The sequence below is a fragment of the Canis lupus genome, chromosome 9, assembly GCF_003254725.2.
Source record: "Canis lupus dingo isolate Sandy chromosome 9, ASM325472v2, whole genome shotgun sequence".
In the NCBI taxonomy this organism is placed as follows: domain Eukaryota; kingdom Metazoa; phylum Chordata; class Mammalia; order Carnivora; family Canidae; genus Canis; species Canis lupus.
The window spans coordinates 4,862,007-4,885,435 of NC_064251.1; the positions used below are offsets into that span (position 1 = coordinate 4,862,007).

Sequence of the window (23,429 nt, forward strand, 5' to 3'; positions counted from 1 at the left end):
GCAGAAGTGGAGGAGAGAGAGAATTGTGAGCTGAGCGCAGACTCCAACACAGGGCCCCATCTCACAACCCTGAGATCATGACCTGAGCCAAAACCAAGAGTCGAATGTTTAACCAACTGTGCCACCCAGGCGCCCCAGAATGTGAGATTTAGAAATCTCCTTCCTGTTTGAGCCACCCTAAGTTGGGTGTTCTGTTAAGAGTCACAATCATCCTAAATGATATGATCAACATGTCCCAAATCCCGCTTCATTATAATTCTCTGAAAGAACGGGTCACAGCAAAATAAAAGGGATGACATGTGCATGTCACCTTTTTGAAAACACAAAAGCTACTGTCTATTAAATGTTTGCTCTGGGCCAGGCTCTGCTCTAAGCACCTTCTTTTTAAAAAACTGATTTATGGAGGACTGACTGTCATACAAAAGGCTATACAGGCTAAATTAACGTCTCAGACTCGATGAGTCTGACTGAGCACATTGCACGTACTGTCCCTTCATTCTCACATCTGCCCTCTTATGATCACCCCTCTTTTGCAATCTTCTAAAGAAGCCAAAGTGCAGAAAGGGGAAAGTAATCAGTGTGAAAGAGCGCTGAGATCTGACCTCAGCCAGTCCAGCCTCAAAGCCTCCAAACCTCACTGCTGTGCTGAGTTTCCAGAAGAACGCACCATGACAGTGTGACACATTTTGCTTCGCTCCAGTGACTTGACTTCCTCCAGCCAGAAAGCCCAGCATAAAAGCACAGGCGGGTTTTTGTTTTTTTTTTTTTCCTCCTGGGATTTCTCAGGACCGTGAAAGAGTGCCACAAAGGGTGTTCAGCAGAAACCTGGGATCCTGGAACACAGCCTTAACCTCCTGGAGGAGGAGAAATGTCACAGGGAGAACCCCTTTCCCTAAAGAGGCAACCTTGGCATCACGGTGGGTTCTTCCCTGCGTTTGCCAAGAGCACATACATCACTTGCCTGCCCTGCAGAGCTGTTGCCTCTCGTAAAAATTATTGCTTAATAGGTTCTTAAAAAAATAAGTGAATGCGAAGAACATGTAATATCCTGTTGACCTCTTCTGCTCTTTTCGGGACACGTCTCTCCATTCCCAGGAACCCTGCCTTCTCACAAGTGTTGCCCAGCCTTTGCTCATATTGTTTGTTCCCTTTGCTTTGAAATTTCCTTCCCCGCATCCTCTACTCTGCTGAGCAAATTCCAACTCCTGTGTCAATACCTCCTCCGCAAAGTCTCACCTGAGAAGCTGCAACAGTCCCGAGCTCTCTGCTCGGTGTCCTGCCACAGGCTGCTGTGGCACCTGCTCTGAACCCAGGCAGCCTTGGAGCCCAGTCCCAGGCCTGCTGATTCTAGCTGAGTAATCCTGCGTGAACAACTTCCCCTCCATCTCAGCCTCTTTTCTTATCTGGACTTCTAGAACAGTGACGCCAAGCCACCTCTGTGGGTCTGGCGCGAGGGAGCCCTTCATAAACAGAACTCTTGTTATTTGAGCATGCTTCTTAGGCTACTCACCGCCTTATGGTTGTTTGTTTTCACATCTGGCGTTTTCACTAGACTGTAAGCAAGACAAGGATCAGGTCTTCATTCTCGTGGTTCTTTTTTTTTTTTTTTTTTTAACTCTTTAAGTCATCTTTATTGAGGTATAATTTACATATAACAAAGTGCATCCATTTAAAATAGTCCAGCCAGTGATACACCCATAAAACCACAACCCCAGTCTCAATTTAGAACATCTCCATCCCCCTGGAGGGTACCTACCTGCTATTTCACAGTGTCCATATCCAGCCCTGGCCCCGGGCAACCACTGATCTGCTTTCTGCCACTCCCGATTAGTTATTGCCTGTTCTAGAATCTCCTATAAATGGATTCATACTGTAGGTGCTCTTTAGCATCTGGCTTCTCTCATTGCCCTGTGTTATGGCTCACATAGTAGCTCATTGCCTTTTTATTGCTGAATCGTATTCCATTGTATGAATACACCGCCTCCTTTTTTTTTTTTTTTTTTTTATCCATTTACCTCTTGATGGCTATTTGCGTTGTTTCCAGTTTGGATCTATTATTGATAATAACACTGCTGTGAACATCTCTGTACAAATCTTTGTGTGGACCTACATGTTCACTCCTCTTGGATTACATCCTAAGAAACTGCCAAACGGGTTTCCCAGCAACGTATGACAGGGTTACAAGTTGCTCCACACCTTCACCAACGTCTATTATGGTCCATCTTTTATCCATTCTGGTGAGTGTGCAGTAGTATCTCATTGTGGTTTTAATTTGCATTTCCTTGATGGCTTAGGATGTTGTGTATCTTTTTATGTGTTTATTGGCCATATGTCTAGTTTCTTGCGAAGTGTCTATTAAAACCCTCCCCCACTTTTCCGTTGGGCTGTCGTCTTCTTATTGAGTTGTAAAAGTTCTTTATATATTTTGGATACAGGCCCTTGTTCGGATTTTTGCTTGGCTAGTATTCTCTTCCAGTCTTTCCAAGAATTTTGATCAAGTCCAATTTATCTGTTTTTTTCTTTTATGGTTAGCACTTTTTGTGTTTCCTCAAAAGGGCTTTTCTTTCTCCATTGGATCATCTTCGTTGTGTCTGTTTTGGAGATGCCATTGATGTGTGTGTATATCTTTAGGAACAGCACACTGTTCTGAGCTCTGATCTTGTCTCCTCAGCTGAACAAGACCACTGCAGTCCTCTGGGTTTCCCCTCCCTGTGCTCAGGCAGGGACCTGTGGGAGGTAGATGCTGAGGTGGTCACGGGATCACCATCTTGGATGTTCCTTGTAGTCAAGTGTCTGTTGCTTCTTCAGTTTTGTCCAGTTTTCTGGGTGCTTCATTTCTGCCACCCACAATGCCTGGCATACAGGAGCTCCATACACGCTTGCTGAGTGGGCGAGTCACCGTTGTCAGCACCTCCAAACACTGTCCACTGTAGCCTGTCTTGAATCTGGAAGGGCCCCCCCGAGGTCAAGAAGTCCATCCCCTTCATTTTACCAGGGTAGTCAGTGGTCCTTCCCATCCTCTGCACCAGCCCACTTAGGTTCAACACTGCCTATTACATGGGGAGACTGAGGTCCAGAGAAGTAAAAGTCGTGGCAGGCAGCGGCTGAGCTTGCACAACTGGCCTCCTCGGCCAGGATCTTTCTGTCGTCCTCATTGGCACATCGGGCGCCGTCCCTTTGATTGCTGTCTGACTCCAACACCTACCACAGGGTGTGTACATCACAGGCTCCCGATACATGCTTCTTAAATAAATGACCAAGGAATAAATTAAATAATTTCTTTCAATGCTTCGTTCACCTGGGTTCTGCAAATTGTCTTAAACCTGTGCGTGCTTGTGCAATCTCGGGGACACAGGGGGCCAGCCCTGGCCCTTCCTATCCAGGTTCGGAGGTCATATAGCCTATCAGTAAATCTTTTTTTGTTTTGTTTTGCTTTAATTTTCTCAGCCACCCTCCAGGCTTAATCCCCACTAGGGGGCATATGTATCCCACAGAGAGGGTCCAGCACCCTTAGGTACCAGTTTATGGCTAAAGTCAGCAGGTCTTGAAGCCACCTCCTTAAAGCCCTGCACCATCCCCCTGTAAAAACAAACAACAAAGCCTTCCTCCTCTGGCTCCTCCTTCTCTGGCTGGGCTGCTGGCTGCCACCCTCCCTTACCCCCAGGGCTCTGCCCCTGGTTGGAGGAAACAGCAGAGCAACAGCAGCAATGAGTGACAACCTTGATATCTGTCATCCCTGCCAGTGGCCACTGCTTCCTCCCTGAGGAGCATGACAGATCCTGGAAAGGTGGCTCTGGTCACTGCCCTCGGGGCCCAGAGTCTGGTCCAGCCTGGAATGATGAGTTTCTGCAGACTGAGCAGCGGCAGTATCACCAGGGAGGGTTGCCAGCTCTCATGCCCTGTGCCCTGGTGGACAGGTCACACTCCCAGGATGTCCTCGAGGCCCAACACCTTCACAGGCTTTTACATCACCTTGCCGGGGAACACGTCCTGGCTTCACTACTCACTGTGGGTGACCTTGAGCAAGCACTTTCCTTATTGGGTAAATGAGACTGACAACAGTTCCTGCCCCATAAATGAGACAATGCATATAAATAAAGCACTTGGCACAGCGCCTAGCACGTAAGAAGCGTTTGAGACACATTAGCCATTATTAATAATAATATTAGTGTCATTATATTACTGTAAACCTTGGCCATTTCCCTCCTTTTGAGGCTCACAAAGAAGCATTACTTCCCTCTGGCTCAAGGTCTTGGGCTTCTTCCCGACTGAGGTTCTATAAAGGTCCCCGGGCACCCCTGGGACCAGCTCCTGTGCCATGATGCCCACCTCAGATCAAGTACCACGCCTGCCTGGTCTTGGACCAAGGCCTGTGCCCAGGACCATCCTGCCCGCATCTGCACAGCCACACAGTTCGGGATGGGCGGGGTGCTCCCCGTGGTGGCATTTGCACCCTGGGGTGACACAGGGCAGTGGCAGCTGCTGCAGCTGCTCCGTCTGCCTCCCTTTCTCCCCCACCCCCACCCCCGCCACCTCATTAGCTCTCTGGTCATGTTCCCATCTCTAGGAGAGACTGGCAGCAGCCACAGAAGTAGCAGACAACAGCACCTCCCTGCTCCCGCCTGCTGCCCTCGGCCACCCTGCAGCTCAGAACCGCCTTTTCCCTGTCACTCAGGCTCCAGCCAGTAAAGAGATTAGCATTCAGACAGAGGACCATAAAGGCACCAGGGCCATGGCCTCCTGTCTTCTCTAGGAGCTGAGATTCATTTGGGGACGCAGAGCCAGTTGGAGGGAAGATGTCCAGGTCAGGACTCCCACTGGAGGTGGGGACAGGGTTCCAGGCACCCAGAGGCAACCGTGGTGCTCCATCGTCCAGCCTTCCCGGGTGCTGGGTCCTACCAGGTGCCCCTGTGCTGGGCTCTGGTTTGTTCCAGAACTGCCCATCACCCTGCTGTTGTGTATGTGGAAAGACAGGGCAGGAAGGGCCATGGGGTGAGGAGGTAAAGGACTAGCTGTTCTGAACCTACGGTTGTTGCAAAGTGACCAGTTGTTCAGTGGCTGACAGCTCACAAACACTGTCCCCCCACCCTGGGCTCAGATATACTGCGTGCTTACTAAGTGCGCGAAGCACTTTATACCCATTATCTAATTTAACCCTTACAACTCTGAGACAGGTTTACATTCAGTAACCCACCCGAGGCCACAGAACTGGAAAGTGATGGTGGAGTCAAGATTCAAATCCAGAGCTTGGAGCTGGACTCCCCGAGCTTAAATTCTACATTATCTCATGCACCCTGAGGCCAGAGGCGCCCCGGCTCTCTCGGCCCTCTCTCTCTGGTTGCCCTTAATCCCTTCCCTCCTATTATGGTCAAGTCTGCCAAGCCCCCCGGGCTTTCCTTCCTGCCCCCATTCCCAAGCAGCAGCTGTTTTCCAAGGAAATGGGGGGTGGGTGGATTCAGCCTCTTGGGGACACTGGGTCCCCCCCCACGACGGGAGATAGTGGGCCGAGGAGGGAGCGCCTGGGCCCTGGCAGCCTTCTGTAGAGGAGCGCTCTGCTGAGGGCGGCAACTTCCTGCAGCAGGAGAGGAGCTGCAAACGTGCCCGTGGTGCAGAGAGAGCCCAGGGGTGGGAGAGTCCCGGGGAATAAGAGGCGAGCGTGGGCTGGGTGTGTGGGGAAGGTGTAAACACAATCTGCTCCCACCGAAGCCAGCCTGCTCCCTGGGGGAGAGGGCCCCTCCCGCCCAGCCCACATGGCACCCCAGCTGCCAGGGCCCGGGCAACCGCCAAGGCCAGCCGACACAGTCCCCCCATCGCCAGCAGCCCTTCCCTTCCCCTTCTCTCCTTCCCTCTGGGACCGAGGCCCAGAGGAGCCACCCTCTCCTGAGCAGGTCCCTAGAACAGTGCAGCGAAGGGGTGTCGCCTCGTGGAGGTGTGTCTGGGCCGTGGGCCAGCCCCTGTCCAGCCAGGTGACCTTGGCCTGACAATTCCTCAGACTAGTGCAAGGAGGCAGGCAACGTGGAAATGGTAGAGAGCAGAGCCGAGGCTGAAGTGACAGGAGCATGGCAAACAGATTAGAGGATGAATACACAGGTGGGCTCGGGGACGAAGATGGGGGCCCCAGGAACGGTGCCCCTGGCCCTCAGCCCGACAGCCCTGTCACCAAGGAAGGCCAACACCTCGCAGGAGAAAGACAGGCTGACAGGAGCTGAGACAGGTGGTCACGAACTCCTGGCCCATGTCGAGTGGGCGGTGGGGCTCTGTCGCCATTCCAGCGCACAGCTCCTTCCCCTGGTTTGACCCTTCCCCTGCCTCCACCCTGCCCTACTTCTAGAGGCTTCCAGGGCAAGATCAGCAGCCCCTCCCCCATGGCTTCAGCGTGGTCCCCTCTGTCTGCGGCATCTCACCCTTTCCTTCCTTCCCTCAGATGTGGAGTCAGGGCGGCAGACAGGCTGCTGTCGAGAGAACTCCCCATCTCCTGCCTCTTGATGGCCTGGGGGGTGTGCAGCTAGGCAGGGACCTCCCTGCCCACCCTGGGGGCTGGATGGTGATGGTGGGGGGATGATGCACGTGCAGGCAGGGGTTTGGTGGGGAGGCGCTTTGCATGATGAATGGCTTCCAGACAGTGGGGAGCAGCTGCCTGCAGGTCTGCGCCTGGATCTCAGGGAGCAGAAGCGGAAATCTGCTTTGATCTCTGCTCTGGGTCGAGCAGGACTGTGAGGGAGAAATGGCAGAGCCGCCGTGGTACTGAGCAGTCAGCAGATTGACAAGAACAAGTGTCAGGCTTCTTCCCTTCCCACATGCGACTGCCCCTTTGGAACACACGCACGCATGCACACAGGCACGCAGACACGCTCAGAGGACAGGTTGAGAGATGCTTCCTTCCAGCCGCAGGCAGACATGTCACAGATCCCAGCTGGCATTTCTTATTGAGAACTGCAGCAGAGTGGCTGGTGACGGGGTGAGCTCTGGGGACCGGGGAGAGGCAAGTGCCCTGGAAACTAGAGCGCCACCATGGCAAACTGATACCACACAGCCTTGGACCACAGGCTTTGGGGCTGCCGGGCCCGTGGAACCCCTGCTCTCACATAGCAGCTGCAAGCTGCAAACTTCCAGGTGATTTCAGAGAGGCCTGTGCCCTGGTGGGTAAGAGTGTGGGCTCTGCAGCCTCCAAAGGAGGCTGGGAGGGCGGGGGGTGGGTGGGGGTGGGGGGCAGGATTAACTAGCTGGATGACACTGGACAGATTCCTTAACCTCTCTCTGTTTCCTCATTTCCAAAAGTGTGGATAATAACACGCCCAGTCTTCTTGGGTCATTGCAAGGATTATATTAGGGATGAATGAGAAGTCCTTCCATAAGAAACCTGAGTCCCTCTCTGGGCCTGCCTCAGACTATCCTCAGGATCTCAGAGGAAGGGAGCCCAAGCCAGGGCAATGAGCGTCTTTGCCCTCCAGCCTGCCCCAGCCAGGCCTTGCTTCAGGAGCCCCACCACCAGGGTCTGGGGCAAAGGGAGGCCAGGCAGGTCCAGGGACTCAAAGGGAGGAGTCTACCTTCTTGATGACTGCTTTTTCCCATTTTTCTTCTTGCTGCTGCTGCTGCTTCCACCACAGCATGCTTTGTGGGTAAGAGGCCAGCCGGGACTTGAACTGAAATAGAAAACCAGATTGGCACTTCCTCCCATCCCAAGGCAGGGGCTTGCATTGCAGAATGGATATTCCAGAGCACACCCTCTCCCTTAGAAGTCCTCTGGCACTACAGTGCCAGCATGACCACCACTTCACCACACGCCCTTCCCTTAAAACTAACAAAGCCTTGCGCCATGGCCTGGACCACAGGAGGCTTGAGGCAGGAGCTGATGAGAGGCCACCCGCCTTCTGTGTACCCTCCATGGAGCTCTGCTCCCTCATGGCCAGGCCTTGCAGAGCCTGCCTTGTCCCCAGCCCAGCCCTCTACCTTCCAAGGCTTGCAGCCCTGCCCTACCTGCCTCTGCCAGCTGATCCCAGTCCCTGGGGCCGAGCTCCGCCTGACCGGGTGAAGACTTACTTCAGAGGCTCTTCCTTTCTAAACAGAAAAGCATGGGAGTCAGAGGATTGAAGGGGACGTCCTTCCCGTCTTTCCAGACTTCTTCCCTTTGCCCCACGCCTAGGGAGGCACCCCACTACTGAGGGGTAGGAGCAGCCAGGAAATCAGCTGGAATTTGTGACTGTGGAATTGCAGAGCAGAAATGTCATGCCTACTGCTCCCCAGACCAGCCCTTCACAACAGCCACCCGAAGCAGGAGGTGTTGGATGTTAGGCTGATTTTTCCAGTTAACTGGGTCCCTGGGAGTTAACAGGCAACTGCTTCCTTCTGGCTAGACCCCACGAGGCTGGGCCAGATGGTCCAGATTCAGCTTTTTTCTCCTGACAGGGAGGGTCCAGGCCCATTTCATGTAGAGGAGACCGACTACCTGAAGTCAGTTGCCATCAGCCACAAATAGGATGGATGACCTCGAGTGAAAAACTGACGCCTCCCCTTCCCTCAGTTTCCTCCACCATTAACAAGAGATAGAAACACTTGTCTTGCCAACCCTCTGGGGCTGTTACAACTTCCAAGTGAGTTAACGTTTAAGAGACCTCAAGGGAAGAATAGAACACTGATCAAGAGCCAGGTAACAACAGGAGAATAGCTAGCCGGCATTTATTAAACAGCTGTTTCGTGCCAAGTGCTTTAGGATGATCTCAATTTGAACCTCACAAACACCCCCACACCATTCTGTTATTAATCCCAGTTTATATACAAATAGAAAGATCACATAGCTTTCCCAGAGGCTCTCGGTCAGGAAGCAGGGAGTCAGGATGTGGACTCTGGCTGTCCGCCTCCAGACCCAAACTCAACAGGGAGGACTAGTCATTCAAGGGCCTGCTCTGCGTGAGGCCCAGTGCTCATCATTTCACCTTTGTCAGCCCATTTCACCAGCAGGCCTACTTGGGTAGTATCATGACCATCTCAGCTAGCCTAGATTGTCAAGGAAGGGTGGCCCAGAAATACCTGTCTCGGGCACATGCCCAGGGCTGCCCTCCTGACATTCAGAGCTTGGAGGAATCCCAGCACCGAGGAGGAATTTGGGGCCGCATACGGAGACAGATTCCCATTCTCATTTCTCATGGCTCGCCAGTCTCCACATGGCTGAGGGGCACCCAGGCAGGTCCTACACACCCGGAGGAGAGCCGGTGGGGTGCCCCAGCAGGCAGGCACGCTCACTGGCTCAGCCATCTGAGCGCTGTGGGGAGACTCCCTCCAGCCACAGGCCCCGGAGCCCAAGGGCATCATGTGCTTTGTCTCACTAGAGTTGAGAGAAGGCTAGTAGACCTTTTGCAGGAGAGAATGTCCCTTCACACAGGACTCCCCCACCAGGTGGGTCCGGGGGCACAAAAGAACACGCACAACGGTATGTTCTTAATAAATGCATGTTGATTTTTCCGTGGTTTGTTGGGCATAGGAGCCCCTAACATCAAAGGACACTGGTCACCCAGGGAAGGAAGAATCCAGAAGTTCCCCAAACTTCCCCCCTTGTGGAGCCACATGGCTTCGGCCTAGGGAAGAGTTAACTTTCGGCCGCTGGAGACAGCGACCTGCCCGCAGGAGCTGCCCAGCCAATGGCAGGCGGTGCCGATGACGTCATGCCGCTCCTGCGCCTCCTATTGGGGGCCGGTGGGCGAATCCCGCCGGCGGCCGGGGCAGGGGAGCGGCTGAGGCGGAGCGGGGGCCGCGGGGAGGGGGAAGGGCAGCGAGCCGGCCGCCCGGAGCTGCTCCTGCCCCATCCTCTCCGGTCCCCCCGCGCCTTCCGATGGGACCCGGGGGACCACCCCGCACTCGGGCAAAGCAGAGCAGCTGCGGTGCAGAGGACAGGCCCGGGCGCCCAGTGCCGCGGGGGAGCACAGACACCGAGGCTGCCCACCGGGCACACGGGGACCGGGTGGCTGGGGCGAGGGGCCCCGGCGCGCCGGCTCGGGTGCACTCATGTACCTGCCCAGGCACGGTCGGGGCGGCCAGGGCAGCCGCTTCCTCGACGCACCCTGCCTCCCCCAGCCCAGACTCTGCCTTACCTGCCCGAGGACTGGAGGTCTCTCTCCGACCTGCTGCCCACGACTGCCCCGTCTGCTCCGCTGGGCTCCCTGTGGGCGGGAGGAAGAGGCTGGAAGAGCTGTGGGCAGCGCCCGGGCCCAGAACCCCCTCTCCTGGCCGTGTTGGGCTGGGGGACCGGGGACTCCAGCCAGTCTCGGAGCACCTGCGAGCCCCCGCCCCCGCGTGCTCTGATGGGAAACCTCTCTGGACCTCCCTGCAAATCCTCCCCGCCCTCCAGCCTCCCAGGAGGTCCAGGCAGCCCCTGCACCACCCCTCACCCCCTAGCTTCTCCTCTCTCCCCATCCCTGCCCATGGCCCCATCAGCTTCTCACGGTTGGACCCGGTTGGCGAACCGGCGGCGCCAGAGCATGGCCAAGGTGCTGAGTAGGAAGAGGGTGGTGCACATGGCTCAGCTGCCCCATCCCCTCCCGGACAGAGTCTGCAGGAGAAAGGCCAAAATGGCCCTGCCGGCTCTCACAAGCCACTGCTGCCCATCCTGAGGTTCCTGCTGCCACTGGATTAGGAGGCTCAAGCTGATTAGTGGGGTCAGCCAACCCGACCTTGTGCAGACTGATTAACCTCACTGGGCCCAAGTTGTCGCCTGCGGTGGCAGGGTAAATCAAGCTGTCCATTCTGGATACAGATGTGACTAGGACCTGGGCCTAACCCTCAAGGGGCTTCTAGTCTAGACACTTGAGCTAGCAAGTCACATTAATGACCACAGTAGAGCGACTTGGGTGATGAGAGGCACCCGCAGAGCACTTTCGGAGTTGCATGTGTCAGGGAATGCTTGGGAGAGGAGCTGGGGGCATTGGAATTTGCAGGTGTTCAAGGAAGGTTACCTCCCCCCCAACAGAAGACTCTTCCGGGGCGGCTGACACAAAAGCACAGAGCATGTTCCAGCAACTGGAAGTTGAGTGTTGGCAGAACAATGATGTCATGGAGAGCCATGGGGAGGGGAGGAAGAATATTAGATAATGAAGCCAGAAAGACAAGGGAGGCCGGGGAGTGGAGGGGCGGCTGAGCAGTTGTGTTCTCCCCTCTGGACAGTCCTCCCCAAATGTTACTGATTTCCATAGCCCCTTCCATAAAAGACTGGATTTAAGTGTGCACTCATGAAATAAGTATATGCATCTGCTCATACATTAGATCTTCCACATCTGTGCGAATACAGTCCTGCATAATAAACACACATAAGACTTGTAAAAGATGAGATAAAGCTAAATAGAAATACTAAATAGAAATAGCGAATACTTGCTTTCCCAGTGCAAAGCTTCTGAGCAGCCACTTGGAAGGGCACCGCACAGGCATCGGGTGTCCTGTCAGAGGGGTTCAGTGAGGTGGCCCAGGCAGCATGTGGAGCACACAGGGGTCTGAGCATCCAGCTTCCTCCAGCCCTCTCCAAAAACCCCAGAGGTCTGCACTAGATTTTCCTTCCCTCCAAGGAGATGGAAGCGGTGTCAAGGGGTCTCCTGCCCAGGCTCCCAGGGAGGGCCAGAGCTGGGGCTGCACCTGGGCTCTCTACTTTGAAAAACGATTTTTAAAATACATAAGCCAAAGCGGAAGAGGTGAGCCGACCTCTTCTCACACTTGCAGAGGGACACCAAGTCTTGAGAAGGGCGGGGTCGCGAGGGAGCGACAGGGAGAAGTGGACACTGGCATCAGGTTTGGGCTGGGAGTCAGAGGTGCCACCTGGCCGCCCCGGGTCTGAACAGTTGCTTGCGGGGAGATCCTGTGGCTCTGAGCTCCAGCCCCCACCTCTGGCCCAGCGGTCCTCACACCTCGCTGAGCAGGGCCACCAGGCCGAGAATTTGTCTACCCCATTCCCAGAACCGCAGCCATGGTAGCTGAGATGTCTCCAGGGCCTGGGCCTCCCCAAGATTTTTGACACCTTCCCCCCAAGACTTCTTTTTGCCCTGCCAGCTGCCTGGTCTGCGGACTTTCCTCCACCAGGGTCGGGATTCTGGGCAGCGCCTGTTTTTTTGTCTGCCTGTGTCATTAATAAGGCACCCAGGGACTTTTTTCCGACGCCCTGTGCACGTACCGAGGGGGGGGGGTGCGCTGGCCGGAAGGAAGGGGGACCCAGGCCTCTGGCGCTGAAGTTCGACCGCCGGCCCCCATCCCCGCGGCGGCGGATTCCAGGACGGAATTGGAGCCGGGAGGCGACCCCGGTCCCGAAGCCCCGGAGCCTGGGGTGCGGAGCTCCGGGAGCGGCGCAGGGGAGGGGCCAGGAGCGAGCGCGAGCTCAGCCGGGACCCCGCGCCGCCGGAGGGGCTGCGTCCGCCCCCTCGGGCTGCGTCGGCCGCAGACGCCTGGGAGTGTTTCACTTTGAGTCGGTTCCCCGCCGCGTGCACGGTGCGCTCCCGCCCAGCGCCCGACCCCGCCCGCCGCGGCAGCCCGACCCCGCGCCCCCGAGCCGCGCCCGCCCGCCCGCCCGCCCGCCGGGGCGCACTCCTGCACGGCCCGCGCGGCCCCGCGCCGCGCGCCCGCCCCCTCCCCCGGGGCCCCCGCGCTCCCACCACACCTACGCCCCACCCCGCCCGGCGGTCAAGGTCCGCGGTGGCCCGCGGGCGCCGGCCGCGTCGCCCCCACCCCGCCCAGCCTGCACCTTGCCGGAGCTGGCTCACCGACGCGGGCCCGGGGGTTTGGAGCGGCTTTATTTTTTTTAACATTTTTCCAGCAGACCACATCCCCGCCCCCCGCTCGCGGTCCCCCGCCCCCCGCACATATACCCTGCACACACACACACACACACACACACACCCGGCGCGCACAGACAGACACGCTCCCTCCCTCCGGCGCGCTCTACCCCTCGCTCGCCAGCCCGCCCGCCGCGCACGCAGCCGGCCCCGGCTCCCCGCGCCCCGCGCCCCGCGCCCCGCGCCCCGCCGCCGCCGAGCCAAGCCGGGCTGGGCTTGGAGCTGCTCATGGAGAAAGTGCCGGGCGAGATGGAGATTGAGCGCAGGGAGCGGAGCGAGGAGCTGTCCGAGGCGGAGAGGAAGGCGGTGCAGGCTACGTGGGCCCGGCTCTATGCCAACTGCGAGGACGTGGGGGTGGCCATCCTGGTGAGGTAGGTGTCACTCCGGCCGGCAGCCCGGGGGAGGGAGGACGGCAGCGGCTCCGGGCAGGGGCGGGTTCGGCCGGGTCCGAGCTCCAGCGCCACCTCTCCAGCTGAAATTGGGGCCGGGCCTGCCCGGGGTGCAGGCAGCGTGGGGCGCCTTGCGGTGGGCGAAGCCCTGGCTGAGCCCGTCCTGGCTCTGGGCGGTCGGGTACGAACTAAGAGCCAGACGCAGAAGGAGGGTACCTCTGTCCCCCTCCTCTGGCCGGGGCCTCAGAACTCCTGGCTCCCTCAGGCGTGCCTTCCTCCCCAGCGACCCCAACCACCCAACGCAGCCGCCACACACGTTTTACCAACCCTTCAGTTGGGGGCGCCCCATTTCAGAGGCGGGAAGACTGAGGCTGGGCCAAGCAGAGAGACAAAGAGGAGTGGACCCCTGTGCAGCTCGGCCCCTTTCTGTGTTCAAAGCCTCTGGGAAGGACAGAGCAAAGGGCCAGAGAATAGAGGTCAGAAGCAGTAGGTCACTGGGGTCCTCCTTTCCCAGCTGGCTCCTTCCTGCCCTGGGAGAGTAGGCCAGCAGGGAGTTCCCAGGTGAGGCCCAGGTGAGTGGGGAAGCAGACGGTCCCTAGGGTACAATGCCTGCTGAGCATGGTGGAGGGAAAGCAAGAAGCGTCAGGAGTCAGGGCTCCACCCTGGAACCACCACTTGAGGAGGAAAGGCCATTTGTGTTGGGCTCGGGGGTTACTCAGGTACCACATGCCCCCAAAGTGACACTTATTTACACATCTGCACCCTGGTGGACACATACCATTCCTCTGTACTCCACGTCTCCAACCCCCGCGAGCTAGTAACCGACTAGAGCCACAGATTGATGCTCTCTTCCCACACACGCGGGTCCCTGGGGCCCCAGACCTGCACTCACCCCCAACCCCCTGTCAGCGGCAGCAGCCGGATCTCAGACCACCGAGCAGGGCAGCCTGCTTATCTGGAGATGGGGTGAAGCCTCTTGCTTGTGGAAAGGAGAGTTGAAATGCATGCCTGCCTCCCAGTCCCAAGCCCCGGCTCTGGCTTCTGTCTCCCTGACTCTCTCTCCCTTCTGCCTCCCCCAAGCCTGGGACCTACCCGGCTCCGTAGCGATATGCCCTGATTCCAACTTGGAAACAGATTTTGGAGGAAAAAGAGCAAGAAGCACTCGTGAGTTTGAGGAGGATTCCTGAGGAAGGCTGCTATTTGGGCAGCCCCAAGACCCAGAAACATGGGGGTGGGGTGGGGAGGCTCCGAGGGGGTTTCAGATGCCGAAGCCATCAGACATTCTGAGACACAGACCCGCACGTGGGAGCACCCACACAAGCACACGGTAGGTAGTGGCGTTACAGATGCGCCAGACACAGCCCTGGGGGGGGGGGGGTGGCTCTCAGCCATGCGTGCTGTGTGTCCGCGCCCCAGAGCCCACCAGGCCTCAGGATGCACCGGGTGAGCACATGGGTCACCAAAAGGAAAGGAGGCGGAGTCCACAGGGCCTTGGAGATTTTGTCTGGACACACTCTGCCATTTGCCAGGGAGCGTGAGGAGGTGATGTGTCCAAGATCCAGCCCTGGGGTACCACCCAACCTCCCCCAGGAGTGGGGGGTGCAGAGGAAAGACCTGAACACTATGGCCAGGGCTGTTTCTGGAGAGTCTGACATCTTGACAAGGTCTTTCCCTATATATGCCCCTGCTTGCACGGTTCCCCATTCCTGACTCTTAGGGAGGCTCAGTTTGGGCGGGTGGGGGTGGTGGCATCTACCCCTGTGCTCTGTGCTCAGTGAGAGGCCCACAATTAATCCAGAAGGCCTGAGACAGCAGTGAGGTCCAGCCGGCTGGTCAGCCCGGGCCACATTCCACCAGACCCACCTCTGTGTTGGTCGGAGCCCAGCGCTGGCCCAGCTCCTCCCTGCCAGACCCGAGCCCCACCAGCCTGCTCCCTCTGGGTCTCCTCCTGCTCTCTGCCCCCCGACCTGCCAGGTGGGGGAGAAGGTTGGTTAAAGGGGCTAGAGGGGAAGATTGATAAACCTCTCCGGTGTCCCAAAGGCCCCTCCCCAGATCCTGTGCCCCCCAACTTTTATCACTCACACCTCCCCAACTTCACACACATCCACAAGGACAGGCGCCAGTGAGAGCCTGAGACACTGAGTCCTCTGGCCCATCACTCTCAGGTCCTCCCTCCCTGCTGGGCTAAGGCCAGCTGCACCCCCACACCCTACCCCCCACCCCAGCCCCAGGAGTCCACAGCCAGGAAGGGGGTGGCAGTGCTGGTGGTGGTGGAAAAGCTGTCTTGGGGTCGGAACCAGACCCCATACCTGCACTCCAGTGGAGAGGGAACACCCATGCTCTAGGAAGACTCCCCTCCCGGTTGTAACTCTGCCACCTTCCCCCCTCACACTCAAGACAAGCCTATTTCAGGCTCTGTTGGAAGCCCAGATGCCTCTGGGAGCTGAGAAACTCCCCAAGGCTGGCTGCTGAGGCTTCTCCCCTGCAGGCAGCGCAGCACAGCACAGGCCCGGACCTGGAGGGTCGGGAGTGCTGGGGCTGGGGACAGAAGCCAGGAAGAGGGAGCAGAGCACGTGGCCCCCAGACTCCCCTGGTGCAGCAGAGGGGCTCCCTGGGACTGTCATTCCTCAGGGCCATAATGGCCCTGGGTGTCAAGGCAGGAGACTCGTTGGGCCCCAGGCCCCCATCTCCCTGGCACAGCAGTTTCTCCGAGGCAGGATTCGGAAGCCATCAAGGCAGGAGATGTCTGTCTGTCTTCCTGGCCCTGCCACCCACTTTGCTGGGCAACCCTGGGCATAGATTCCTAAAACAGAACGCGGAGATAAAAACAGTGCCAATCTCAGGAGGCTAGTGCAGGATTAATGACACAATCTAGTAAGTGCTCAGTAAGTCTTCCTTGCTGGCTCCTCATCAGTAAAATGGATATAACAATGCTTGCTTGGTTGTGGCAATTATTTTTTTTTTAAGATTTTATTTATTTATTCATGAAAGACACAGAGAGAGAAGCAGAGACACAGGCAGAGGGAGAAGCAGGCTCCACGCAGGGAGCCCGATGTGGCACTCGATCCTCGATCCCGGATCCCGGGATCATGCCCCGAGACAAAGGCAGACGCTCAACTGCTGAGCCACCCAGGCATCCCCGGTTGTGGCAATTAAGTGAAATAACAGGTGGAGATGTTTTGCACATTGGAACGCACCAGGCAAACAGCGATCATTATTTTTATTGCAATGTGAAGTGCCCAAAGTCTAAGGTAATACTCATTTAAGCCCAAATTGGGTTCTTTACATTTGTCCTTCATATCATGCGTCTCCAGAAAAATCCAACGTATTTTCAGACTCATTGCCTCATTTGTCCTCACTAGTGTATCTGTGAACTATCGAGTGGGAGGAACTCCTCTCACACTTTTGCAGACGGGAGGTTGTGAAGTGGTTTGCCCAAGGTCACCCTTGGTCTCCACATGGACTGCGTCCTCGCCACTCCCCCGCCGGCAGCAGCTTTGTCGCCTGACGGGATGGACTGGGCCAGAAGCTCTCTCTGCATCTGTTCCAGCTCTCTGGCCAAAGGGCTGATTTGGCAAATTATCAGTTTTCTCTGATCGCAAATGAGGATACTCCAGAGGTGTGAGAGAACCCAACAAAACAGGCCCAAGACATTCCGTATGTTTTCTGAAGTTCTGATCGGGTGTGTGTGAGTGTGTACCTGCACCTCCTGCAACACCCAGCTCTGCCAGGGAGAGAGAACGCAAAGGGCATTGGTGTCATCTTGCGGACCCAGGGCCCTGGGCTGAGGGGATGGGTCACAGCAGGTGTGAGACCCAGGCCCTGCCCTTGGGTTGTGGGACCCAGTCCAACAGGCAGGAAGGGAAGAAGCGGTAAAGGGTGGCGGGGAACCCCTAATGGCCTTAAAGGGACAGCCTGGGCACCGTGGGGTAGGAGGGCCAAGTCCAACGCAAGAAAGAGTGGGAAGGAAGGCTGGCCTGCCCGAGGAGTGTTTTACCAGCAGTGAGTGGGCTGGAGGAAGGTGGCTGAGTTGGGACAGTTTGTAGGAAGCCTGAGATCCCAGGTTAAGGATTTTGACTTTGTCCAGTAGATATTGGGGTGCCACTGAATGTGAGCATGAAAGTAACCTAATGAAAGTGACATTTGGGGGGAATTAGGCAATTTCAGGTAAAGTGGAGAGGGAAGGAGAGCACTAAAAAGACCTGGGGTCTGCCCCAGGACGTGCACGGGCTTCTTGGAGAAGCGAGATGTACAGATGTGAAGTAATGACGGACTCACACCAGGAGGGTAAGACCAGTCCGGAGCTGTAATTAAATCAGCCAATCAATAAGCGCAGCAGGCGGAGGAGGGAAGCAGGTAGGGAGGAGGGAACAGACGGAGCTGGCGGGAGAACTGTCCCGTGTTTCTTCCCTCCGTGACTGGGTGACCTGAGCCAAGTCACTCGGGCTTTACTTTTTGCAAAGAGAGCTCTACCTTGATCACGACCCACTGGCATTGACCGAGCACCCGGTGTTCACACTGTGCTGAGGACTCCACACGCGGTTTCCCAGTTCATCCTCATGGCAAGCTAGGAACAACCATGCCCGTTGCATGGACGAGGACACGGAGACTCAGAGAAGTGCCATCACTTATCCGAGGTCACGCTGGCCCCGGGGCCCAGAACTAGAGCTCTGGCCCTCTCTGCTGTGCCTGGAGCAGGCCTTGAGGGTGGGTGGGGCTGGGAAAGGAGGCCACAGCAAGAAAGACAGGAGCCTGGGAGACAGGGCTGACAGTCTGTGCAAGTCTGGCCCACAGATATGGCCAGGACCCGGGTCGGGGCGGCATGTCACCAGCTCGGCCAGAGGGAGGGTCTGTGTCTGGGGGCCCGCTACACACGGTGGTGAAAGAGTTACTGGTCCTGCCCCTCCTACCCCGCACCCCCACTACCCTGGCACCTTGGGGTGGACTCCCTGGTCACCCCAGCCACCTCGGGTGGGTCCCCCGTCACCTCGACCACCCAGCCGTCTTGAGGTGGGCTCCCCCTGTCACCCCAGCCACCTTGGGGTGGGCTCCCCACATCACCCCAGCCACCTCGGGGTGGGCTCCCTCCATCACCCTGGCCACCTTAGGGTGGGCTCTCCACATCACCCTGGCCTCCTTGGGGTGGGCTCCTCCCATCACCGGGCCACCTCGGTGTGGGCTCCCCCCATTACCCCAGCCACCTCAGGGTGGGCTCCCCCCGTCACCCTGGCCTTCTTGAGGTGGACTCCCCCATCACCCCAGCCACCTTGGGGTGGCTCCCCACATCACCCTGGCCACCTTGGGGCGGCTCCCCATGTCACCCTGGCCACCTCACGGTGGGGCCCAGGCAGTCCTGACTTGAGCACTCCCGCCCTCCCGCCAGGTTCTTTGTGAACTTTCCATCGGCCAAGCAGTACTTCAGCCAGTTCAAGCACATGACAGAGCCCCTGGAGATGGAGCGGAGCCCCCAGCTGCGGAAACACGCCTGCCGGGTCATGGGGGCCCTCAACACTGTCGTGGAGAACCTACACGACCCGGAGAAGGTGTCCTCCGTGCTCGCCCTTGTGGGCAAAGCCCACGCCCTCAAGCACAAGGTGGAGCCTGTGTACTTCAAGGTAGGTGGCTGTGGCCAATCCTCCGCCCACCCTGCTCTGGGAGCACCACTGGGGAACAGAGGGGACCACTGGGCAGCCCAGCCTCTCCCCCCTCAACCTCCACATGGTTGTGACAGGGAGGGGGCTGCAGGATCAGGTGGGGGCTGGGTCTCAAAGTTGCCAGGCTGTCCTGTTGTGAATGATCCCCCTGGCCAAACCCTGTCTAGAAGGGGTGCTGGGGGCCTTGGGGGCTTCGGGGGTGAGGAGGCAGGGCAACCAGGCGTTTACTTCTCCCTCCTCCCTTTGCCCCCAGATCCTCTCTGGGGTGATTCTGGAGGTGATCGCCGAGGAATTTGCCAATGACTTCCCACCTGAGACGCAGAGAGCCTGGGCCAAGCTGCGTAGCCTCATCTACAGCCATGTGACCGCTGCCTACAAAGAAGTGGGCTGGGTACAGCAGGTCCCCAACACCACCACGTGAGGAGGGGTGAGGGTGGGCCGGACAGCCTCCCCGCCGTCCTCCCCTGCCCCCCCCCCCCCCCCCCCCCCCCCCCCCCCCGTCTCCCATCTCTCCTGGGGCACAGGAGCTGACTGCTGGGGCAGGAACTCTTCGGGAGGCTAGGTCTGGGGTCTGACGCTTAAGAAGAGGCATGATGGGAAAGGGCCGGGCCCCTACTAGATAGAGGCTGCTCCGAGCCATGAGCCCCAAACAGATTCTCCTGGGGTAGAGCCATCCCCTTCCCTAGAACACAAGAGCACTCAGAGCGGCCCAAGACCACGGCCGCCCAGGGCAGAGAGGCCCTACGAGGTTCCTGGCGGGAAGGCTAGCTCATCGGGCCCAGAGGCAGGCCAGGCTAATTCCCCACCACTTCCTCCCCGGTACCAATCACATGGGGCTGTTTGTCAGCCAATGCTGACCAGTGCTCCCTCCTGCCTCTGCCTCAGCAGGGCCGGAGCCAGGAGAATCACGAGGGTGTGTGCACACACGTGCACATGCCCAAGCACACAAGGGGCCTGCGTGGGTGTCGCTACCCCGCACACACCTTCAGGGGTGTTTACTTCCAGGTTGACCCTAGAGGCCAGGTTCCCAGTTCTGGGGTGAGGGCCACGGAGATGGGCTCGAGGAGGGTGGCCAGCCTCAGGGACTCCAGCGGACTCGGAGCTCAAGGGGAGGGCTGGCCCCCAGACATGGTGGCTGGGAACACTCCGGCCTGCCCAGGCCCCCAAGGGGCAGGCAGCTCTGGGAGCTCAATGGAGGGGCGGAGGCAGGGCTGGAGTAGGAAGGAGAGAGAGGAGCGTAGGCGGGAATGGGAAGCAGGGGTCAGCCAGCGGCTCAGGACACGCGTTGTCGAGAAACATTCCCAGCAGTTTCCCATGGAAAAGGCGCGTCTGCTCCCCGGGCTCCGAGCGGCCCACGGACCTCCTGGACCTCCTGCTCGCAGGCCTCGGGGCCCAGCTCTGGAGGAGGTCCCCCGAGGGCGGACTTGGGAGGCCGGGCCTCCTGACCTTCCTGCTGCTGGCCACACGGGCCCCAGCTTGCTCCTGCTCCCTTCCCCCACATCGGCACCACCCCAGGAGAGTAGAAATCTCGGGAACTTCTGGCTACAGCTCGGCAGGCAGTGAGGCCAGATGTGCACAGCTGGGCCCTGGCCTGCCCCAGATCCCCGGGTGGGGAGGGGGACGTGGACGGGAAGCAGATAGAAGATCTTTACCTGCCGCAGGAGGTGCTGGCAGAGCCGGGGTGGCTGCCGGAAGCTGACGGCGGGGCCAGGGAGGGTCAGTGGGGGAAGGGGCTTGCCCTCCCAGCCTCCACCCAGGCCGGAGAGGCCAGCTCAGCTGCCAGAGATGAGTTTGTTTACAGCCAGGAGACAAGACTTCCTGCTTCTAGAGAAAAGGGCTTTTTTACAGAGGCCCTAGAGGGACCGGAGAGGGAAAAGGAGAGAGAGCTGGCCAGTCCAAGTCCCCGTGAATCAGAAACACATGGACCGCGTTTCCCAACACGAAGCCCTGTCCCCTCCCATGTCTTGCCCCAGCTGGACCCTTGGGACTGACGTCTCACCAAACCCCAAACATTAAGAAACCACCAGAATCTCCGTCTGCCCGGTCCTGCTCCTCGTGGAGGGAATGGATGGGCTGCAGTGAGGATTGGCTGAAGCCCTGCCTCCATCGGTCCTGAGCATCTCAAATTTGGGTCTCTCCCCACCCCAGCCGGGAAGTCCTGAGGATTGTCCCCTCATCCTTTTGCACACTACCCCCCAGCAACCCGGCTCTGATCTCCTGAAGGCACGGGTTTGGGCCCCCGGAAGGCGTGTCTCCCTGGGCCGGGGGCCTACACACCCAACCTATCGCCAGGGTCCAAATGGGTTCAGATAGTGGGAGGGAGTCACAGAGCAGAGTTCTAGAAGGCCTCCGTCCAGCTTCTCTTATCAGGGAAGCAGTGGTGGGCCAGACGCCACTGTTTATTGAACTGTCTCTGCTTACGGGTGTGTGTGCATTTTTTTGTGGGTGGGGGAGTCGGGACGTTGGCGGGGGGGGGGGTGGGATGGTGGTGAGCACAAAGGGGCTGCAGGGCTGAGAATGCCTATGGGCAGCAAGAAGGGCACCCAGGCAGGCCAACCGGGGAGGACACGGGTCTCAGGATTAATAGGAAAAGAGTTGGAAAGGTTCTTTGCAGTTTGTGAAGTAGGTTCACACAGTTGATGTTACTCCATCCTCGGAGAGGTAGGAGGCAAGGCAGATGTTATCCACATGTTGGAGAGAAAGATCTGAGGTTCAGGAGGGCCCCCTGATTGGTCTGAGGTCACGCAGCAGGTTCCTAGCAAAGAGGGAGCTAGAACTTGGGTCTGGTGGGGTGCTTTCAGCAGCAGTGTGCTGGGTCTCCCGGCAGCGAGTGTCCTACCTTGCCCTCCCCTGATCCCTCTCCCCTGACCCCCAAGCTCCTTGGCCCCACTCCGTGCCTCTTATAACCTCTTACCTCCATCTCCTCTCTCATCCACAGCCCACCGGCCACGCTGCCCTCTTCGGGGCCGTAGGACCCCCTCTCTCCTCCCCCCTCCCAGGCAGCACCTTGAGCAGAAGGCCGAGTTCTGAAGACCCTCCTTGACCCTCCATCTCTGGGTGCCAAGGAAGCTGAAGAATCCCTGACTCGTCTTCCCAGAAAGAGGCAGCCTCTGCTGTGGCCACGGTCCCCACTGGAGCCGCCGGGCGGTGGCGCTGGCTGCCTGGAGGCTGACCCCAGCTCAGCGGCCTGTGGGGCGGGGAACGCCTCCTCCTCCAAGAGCTGGGCCCACTATTCTTAGCTTTTCTACTCTCTGTCAGAGACCTAGCTGGGCAGCTGGCAGGAGTCCGGGGCAGGTCCGAGTCTGTCCAGGAATACACCAGCCCCGTTTCTCTCTGCCCGACCAGCATGCAGGTCCCATCACCTATCTAGAGCATCACGCACACTCACCTACCATATATACAGATATATTCTATATACGATCTATATATAAAATATATAAATATATATATACATACATATCTATACTGTGTATCTGCGGGGGCCCAGAGGCACATGTAAAGCCTTGGTTTTGCCCACCTGCGTGTGGGGCAGGGAGGGGTCCTGCTCATGCTTCTAAGCAGAGGACGGAGTGTTCTGGCAGAGATGGGAGTCCCACCTTAGCACAGAGAGGATCTATGCCTGTGGGCAGGGTTGGGGTGACCCAGGGGCCTGGGTGAGCAGGGTTGGGGTGACCCAGCTTGCCGGCAAAGTCCAGCCCATTCTCTGACCAACTCCCCACATTCCTGCTTTCCACTTCTAAGTAAAATGGAATTGGCTTTCCCCACCTCTATCTCCCTGCCCCCAAAAGGATGTGGCCCCTGACTCTCCAGCATGGGCAAGGGCAGACTGAGGGGCTGGCAGTGTGCGACAGGATGACAGCCCTGGGGGAGGGGCCATGGTCTAGAAACCTCGAATGCCAGCCCCATCTGCCTTTGCTGCTAGGAGCCCAGCGGGAGTGGGGCCCCACGCTGCTGTCAGTGATGACAGGCCAGATGCCTCCATCCCGTCCTGGCGCTCTGTGGGCCGAGGGCTGAGGGCCTTCCTTCCCCGCTCCCCCCGCTGCTGGCTGGCAGATGGTCCTGTCCACCCATCTGGGTCAGAGTTGCTGGGGACCCCCCCCATGTGTGCCCCTTGGTCACGTGTGCCATCCTCAAGGATGCCTAGCTACTGTGGCTGCTGTGCCTGTGTCCCCTCCTGTCCCATCCTCGTGCAGCCATGCGTGTAACTGCCTGTCCTTTTGTAGTTTCTGATGTTTGTAACCAGACCCAGCCGTGTCATTAAACAGACTCGCTCTTCCCATGTCTGTGCCACTCGTTCTGTCTTTTCCTGCCAGCTGCCTCTCGCCTCTGCCTCCCTTCCTTCGCTCGGGGCTCAGGGCTTTTCTGGAGAGCCACCCCAGGGACCCCTCACCTGTGCCTTAGCCGTGGCTGGCTGAGGCTCCTCTGAGTCGGGGTTTACAACCGGAGCAGACACCCCGACCCGTTTTAATCAGAAGCACAGGGCTGGAGATTGGGCTTTGGAGGGCCAGGAAGGGTGTTTGTGCTTGTTTTTGAAAAGTCGTGGGACTTTTCATCTTTTGTTCTGGAAATCTCCTCTGTGGGGG

General features: G+C 58.1%; 2 protein-coding genes across 4 annotated transcripts; one reads left to right on the forward strand and one right to left on the reverse strand.

Moving 5' to 3' along the window:
- Window positions 1-1,578: 1,578 nt before the first annotated feature.
- PRCD (photoreceptor disc component) lies at window positions 1,579-14,502 on the reverse strand. Of its 2 annotated transcripts, XM_049113894.1 has the most exons (5): window positions 10,437-12,439; window positions 10,086-10,154; window positions 7,978-8,058; window positions 7,548-7,643; window positions 1,579-3,243 (listed from the first exon to the last, which is right to left on the reverse strand). In XM_049113894.1, the coding sequence occupies exons 1-3, from the start codon at window positions 10,508-10,510 to the stop codon at window positions 8,037-8,039; spliced, it is 165 nt and encodes a 54-aa protein (XP_048969851.1). In that variant the 5' UTR covers window positions 10,511-12,439; the 3' UTR covers window positions 1,579-3,243; window positions 7,548-7,643; window positions 7,978-8,036. The 2 variants fall into 2 exon arrangements, with proteins under 2 accessions (XP_048969851.1, XP_048969850.1); XM_049113893.1 differs by lacking the exons at window positions 1,579-3,243; window positions 10,437-12,439 and adding an exon at window positions 14,285-14,502 and having other exon boundaries at window positions 7,310-7,643.
- Window positions 12,950-23,125, forward strand: CYGB (cytoglobin). Of its 2 annotated transcripts, none has more exons than XM_025468102.3 (4): window positions 12,950-13,174; window positions 18,576-18,807; window positions 19,100-19,273; window positions 21,785-23,125. In XM_025468102.3, the coding sequence occupies exons 1-3, from the start codon at window positions 13,032-13,034 to the stop codon at window positions 19,265-19,267; spliced, it is 543 nt and encodes a 180-aa protein (XP_025323887.1). In that variant the 5' UTR covers window positions 12,950-13,031; the 3' UTR covers window positions 19,268-19,273; window positions 21,785-23,125. The 2 variants fall into 2 exon arrangements, with proteins under 2 accessions (XP_025323887.1, XP_025323886.1); XM_025468101.3 differs by having other exon boundaries at window positions 12,955-13,174; window positions 19,100-19,263.
- Window positions 23,126-23,429: the final 304 nt, after the last annotated feature.